The following is a 5,927-nucleotide window of genomic DNA, read 5'->3' as shown; positions in this document are numbered from 1 at the left end:
ATATATATTTTTTACCTGTTGTTGTGGTATATGGTGGTGCTTAGTGTTACCACTGGTGTTGCACCCCCATGTGTCTATATTTCATCCGTCACCTGGGCGGTTCCATGTTTTTGATGTGTTTTTAATTCATTTTGTGAATAAAGGTTACTCTTTTAATTATCATTATTGTTTGCTTGCCCAATTATTGGTGGTTTAATATTTCAGCTTTGCAGCAACTTTATTTTCATAACCTAAACCAAATTTGGGAGGATTTTAGCTTTCAAAAGAGTAATTTATGAAACCAATGGATGCATTTAAAGTTAGATTATAAGCTTTTATTTACATAACATGGATAAGCGACAGAACTTCTGTCAGGGACTGTACAGCATATGTTTTATGTACTTACATACTACTGATTTAAACAAAGATCATATTAGGTATGCATAGACATCAATCTGCCCTATTGTCTATTAATGGTGTAATTGGAAAAAGAGATACTGCGTATTAGCAGCAAGTATTTTATATTAGAGGTCTAAATGAAGCAAAATTTAGGGTAAAGATAATATATATACTGGTCGTATGGAGATGGCATGTACGAGAAGTGAGACAAGAAGCACTAATAGTATAGGCTTTATTGCACAGATTTACAGGAGATCACAGACATGATTATTACAGTCCTATGTAAGGTATACAGCAGCGGTATCTCACACACTGTGTGTGCACTGACCACATATATGGCCAGGAGGACAATAATGTGCCTATGTAACAGACTATGGTAAATTTGGTGTTACCCTACGTATAATAGACACCTCTGATAACAGTATAATCTACTCATGCCTCTTGAACATTAAAAGAACTGATCTAATGTCTGACCCATCTTACAGTGTAATTCTCAGCTACTATAATCCTAGATCATTATGTACTGTCCAAGCGCTCCGTTATATTGTGAGACGTTCTGCCGCAGCACCATTGTGGCCAGGAATCTGATGGCTTTATTTACATCATTAAGAACAGAAAAATCCTAAAGTTCGGTGACCAGCGGGCCCCAATGTACTTATGGCAGGACCGATGGGTTATGTGCAAAGTAAACAAGCAATTCACACAACAAATATCTACTCCCTGCGGTAAGTCTCATCACAGTGAGGTCAGATCCTTACACAGACAGTCCCTCCAGTGCTCGGGACCACCCATCCCGCTACTTCTTCATCGGTCATACAATGGGAGCGTCCTACAGGTCATGTAACACCTCGAGCACTACAGATATGGACCAGGCTTGTGTCTCGCAGCTGAAGGGACAGTACTGACCATTCTCGTTGGTGAGTTCAGGAAGACCTTTCCAGGAGGATCTGAAGGAGAGGAAGAAATCATTATTACTAGGGTGGAAGACATATTATGTAACATGGCAGTGATCTTGAAGCAAGCAGCTGTACACGATAACGATCTTCAAGATTACAATATAGGTACTCATGTTCACGTTTCCGCCTAATATAGGAATAAGATGATTCTCTTTGTGAATACATGTTATTATATGGTATACACTGCTTATGTTTCAGACCTTAGGCCTATATTCACTAATCTATTGGTTGCTACACTAAGGAGTATTTTGCACGTTGCAACATCGCTACTGCGATATCGTCAGGGTCAAATCAAAAGTGACGCACATCCGGCGCCAATAACGACGTCGCAACGTGTAAAGTCGAGATGCGTCGATAAACGATCGCAAAAGCGATGTAAATCGGCGATCTGTGTAGTGTCGGACATTTTCATAATGTCGGACCGATAGGTGATACGATGTTGTTCCTAGTTCCTGCGGCAGCACACATCGCTGTGTGTGAAGCTGCAGGAGCGAGGAACATTTCCTTACCTGCGTCCCGCCAGCAATGCGGAAGGAAGGAGGTGGGCAGGATGTTTACATCCCGCTCATCTCCGCCCCTCCGCTTCTATTGGACGCCTGCCGTGTGACGTCGCTGTGACGCCGCACAACCCGCCCCCTTAGGAAGGAGGCAGGTCGCCGGCCAGAGCGACATCGCAGGGCAGGTAAGTGCGTGTGAAGCTGCCGTAGCGATAATGTTCGCTACGGCAGCTATCACAAGATATCGCATGTGCGACAGGGGGTGGATACTATTGCGCTCGGCATCGCTAGCATCGGCATGCGATGTCGCAGCGTGCAAAGTGCCCCTAAGCTTGTTACCGAACACACCCGATAATGCCTATCCGAGCTATACAGTGAAAAATTAGAGCGCACCCTAGAATGCATGCTCTGAGGAACAGAAAACGAAGAATGGAGGCGCGCTGAGCTATTGTTTTGCCAAGTATTTAAAGGAATCGGATATCGCTTTAAAGAAGGTGATTAATTTTATTATAATGATTAAATGATTACAGAAAATAGGAAATAGTGTGATATTTCGTACACTTTTGCATAGTATTTATCACAAAGGTAAAGTACTTATACTACACACTACATGAGAAAACAAAACTTCACTAGAAGCAACAAATCATCTGTCCGTAAACATCAGCCGTGAGAAGCAAAACCAGCGAAGACAGAGAATCTCCTGGGATCCACACTGTGGTGTCAACGAGCGTCCCCTCCACAGGTAGACAAGCTTCTGCCTATGCTGAAATCTTCACCAGTCTAGATCTCACTCGAAACCAATTGCTTACGTAACCAATTGTTATGCAAACTCTAAAAGGTTCCATTAGTCCAAAATAGTATCCCTCTTCTGAGTAGCCAACTCTTCAGATGCCAATCTACAATGGACAAATGCGTCTCCGGATGAGACATGCCAAAGGCTCCTGGTTTTAGATGTTTTTCCATACTATAAACACACGCACATTCTCAGTACTGAGTGATACTATAAAGATGTATTTTCTCACTAGAATTATAACTCCAGGTGTCTGGGAAAATTACAAAAAAAACAAACTAATATGAACTAAACTTTTACAGTCTAATAACTTAAAGGGTTTCTTAAAGACAGATTACTAATATGGATTCCTGATGGCCACTAACATGTTATCAATACAGCTATAAATGCAGCTTTGACTATAATACAGGCTGACTATCGGTATCTGGTAGGATTCACTCTTTTTTCTAGCAAGAATACCACTATGTAAACATGGCCCTTTAATAGGGTGTACAGGTGAATGCAGCCTCACTAATCTCAGGACAGGACAAATAATGCAATGTACGCCTCTCACAAAGTGACTTGTTGTATAATGAGGGATAGGAGCCCTTATGAAGTCCCTCACACTAGGGGGCCCTATACTATCCCTAATCTCAGGGATACTCCAAGTGGTTGAGACACCTGAGTCCCGTTCCTGGCCCTGCTCCTGACCAGACCTAGTCTGATTTCACCCCCACTTCCAGGAGGGAAGGACAGGATGTGATGTTAAACACAGATGAAGACAAATAAGGAAAACCAAAACTCTGAAACACTGCACATACAGGATAGGACAATAAAAGATTCGGGAGGAAAACAAGAGCAGGAAGGAAACTACAAAACAGGGTTAAACTCCACAACTGCACAAAGCAACAAGAACCAGAAAGTCTGGGACACAACACCAGACCAACTAGGACAAGCTATAGCTGGCAAAGGTGAAAGGTCCCAGCCAGTGTATATAGGAGGGAACGGAACAGATGTGATAGGCTCCCTCACAACAGGTGACCAAACAAGCAGACCAGCAGAGGTTAACTCTTGCTAGCCTGCCTATGCATCAGCACACAGAAGATTGACAGCTGAGTTTGCCTGCGATGCTCCCATAGAAAAAAACTCCGGCACTCTTAAGTATTGAGAGTCAATTTTGGCTTTATTAGAAGGTGATTATCAGTAATTTATTATAACGTTTCGGCTCATGCCTTCTTCATGAACTGCATAGCCAGTGATCAGCGGTGAAGTGCGATGCTCCCAGACACCAGAGAATCTCTCAGGCGGAGTGTCAGAATCTGCAATCTGAATATGACCTGACGCCGCCATGACAGTTGGTGAAGTTAGTGAAAGTCTCTGTGTGACAACAATATATACAAAGTTTTCCATTTTTCTCATTAAAATGGATTAAGGTGTTAATTACATTAAAAGGGTTAACCTAAGGCTCCCATACACATTAGATGAACCCTATGATTTGTTTTAGGATTGGCCAACCATGTAATGTGTATGAGGCTTTCCCGACTGATGATGATGTTGGAGGAGGGAGGGATTGGGCCTGCTGAAGTTCAAAGGCCGATCCTTTTGTTGTACGGGAGACAAGCTGCTGCCTTTCCCATAAAGGACACAGAAAAGCTCAGCTGGACCAAGCATTCCTCTGCATGGAGGAGATTGGAGAGATAGCTATCGCGTAAATGATCGCTTGTCAGACAGCTATGGAGACATTTACCATAATAACCCTTTTCGCAGACTTGATTTGGGTAAATAGACATTATGGAGGAGGTCTCCTGCTGGGGACTCACCATCTATGAGCTGGAGTGTCACTAAGGAGCAGTAGCAGTGGCTCCAGCAGATGCAGCCCAGACATACATAAGATGGAAGGTTATTTATTCATAACTTATAAAGCCACATTTCAGGGTGGAATGGGGGAAAATAATTTTGACCACAATCTCGGCTAGGATAATAGCTCAGAACCACAAGTTTCATAAGCTTGACTTGTGGTAATTAGCTAATCACTAAGACAAATACCCCCAATTAGAAATGTAGTATAGTTCTCCTGATTAGCTATGTTGCTTACCACATGGACAGGACACTGCAGGAGTTATCCATGGTTATGATCACGCACAACTAACTCACTGTTACTATATGAGTGGTCGTAACCATGGATGCCTAAGCTGCAATGCTCTGCACATGAGTTAACAGGCGTACCTAATCAGAAGAACTATACTACATTTCTAATTGGAGGTATTTGGGTTAGTGATTAGCTAATTACCACAAGTTAAGCTTATGAAACTTGTGGTTCTCAGTTGTTATACTAGCCGAGGCTGTGGAGGTATTTACTAATATTATTATTACACATACTACATATTGGGATAGGATCTTGGAAATAGTATAACCCTTTAAGATCATTTAAAAGGAATTTATGACCAGATTTATTTGCTACCCCATGTAAGAGTAGTATGACGTAGGGGCAGAGACCCAGAGTCCAGCAACGTGTCACTTACTGGGTTGCTTGATGTAGTTTTGATAAATCCCTGTTTTCTCTGCAGCAGATTAAGCAGTTTTCTGAATGCAGAGCTCTGCATAACCACGCCGACTCCACTGATTGGCAGATTTCTATGTACACTGTTCACAGGCAGAAAACTGCCAATCAGTATTGATTGATTAGGTTGTACAGAGCTCATGAATATGGAGGACTACATGGCAGTAGGTTTACAAGTCCTCTAGTGTTAATCTCCTGCTGAGTAATTTTATTGATGCTACAGCAATATACTCACAGCAGAAAAGAGGGCAACTAGTCCAGTTAACCCAGGCCAACACATCTAATGCACCACAGGATGCAGACAAGCCTCTCAACATGATGGACACTTCACAGGTGCAAGGTAAATTGCACACTAGTGGCGCGCATAGGGCGCTGTTCACACACAAGGTAAATTGCACACTATACGGCCGTGCATAGTGGAGTCTCTGTCCCTTGTGTGCTGCAGTGAGTAGTGTCCGGGTAACCCGCCTAATCTAATAGTAAGGGCGTGGTAATAGGTTGCTGGCTGGATACCATGCGCATACAAGTGTGAACAGTGCCCTATGCACGCCACTAGTGTGCAATTTACCTGAGGTTTGTCTGCATCCTGTTTGTGCATTAGATGTGTTGGCCTGGTCTAACTGGGCTGGTTGCCCTCTTTTCTGCTGTGAGTATATTATATTACATTTTTGGGGGGGGGGGGGGGGGGTTATCTCCTTTTCTTGTTGCTATTTTTAATATTTATCAGTGTAGGGACCTGCAAGTATGAGGATCCGTGATTGCATGCT

At 42.8% G+C, this 5,927-nt stretch overlaps 1 protein-coding gene across 5 annotated transcripts in view; it reads right to left on the bottom strand.

Moving 5' to 3' along the window:
* Window positions 1-593: 593 nt before the first annotated feature.
* Window positions 594-5,927, bottom strand: part of AGL (amylo-alpha-1,6-glucosidase and 4-alpha-glucanotransferase) — a 209,283-nt gene continuing 203,949 nt past the window's right edge. For all 5 annotated transcript variants that reach the window (XM_075322279.1, XM_075322281.1, XM_075322277.1 and 2 more), the window contains one exon: window positions 594-1,325. In XM_075322279.1, the coding sequence (XP_075178394.1) occupies window positions 1,208-1,325 (118 nt within the window). In that variant the 3' untranslated portion in view covers window positions 594-1,207. The remainder of the gene's footprint in view (window positions 1,326-5,927) is intronic.

The sequence above is a fragment of the Anomaloglossus baeobatrachus genome, chromosome 8 (assembly GCF_048569485.1).
Source record: "Anomaloglossus baeobatrachus isolate aAnoBae1 chromosome 8, aAnoBae1.hap1, whole genome shotgun sequence".
NCBI classification, from domain to species: Eukaryota; Metazoa; Chordata; class Amphibia; order Anura; family Aromobatidae; genus Anomaloglossus; species Anomaloglossus baeobatrachus.
Note: the sequence above shows the minus strand (reverse complement) of the source record. Positions and strands in the feature narration are given on the sequence as shown.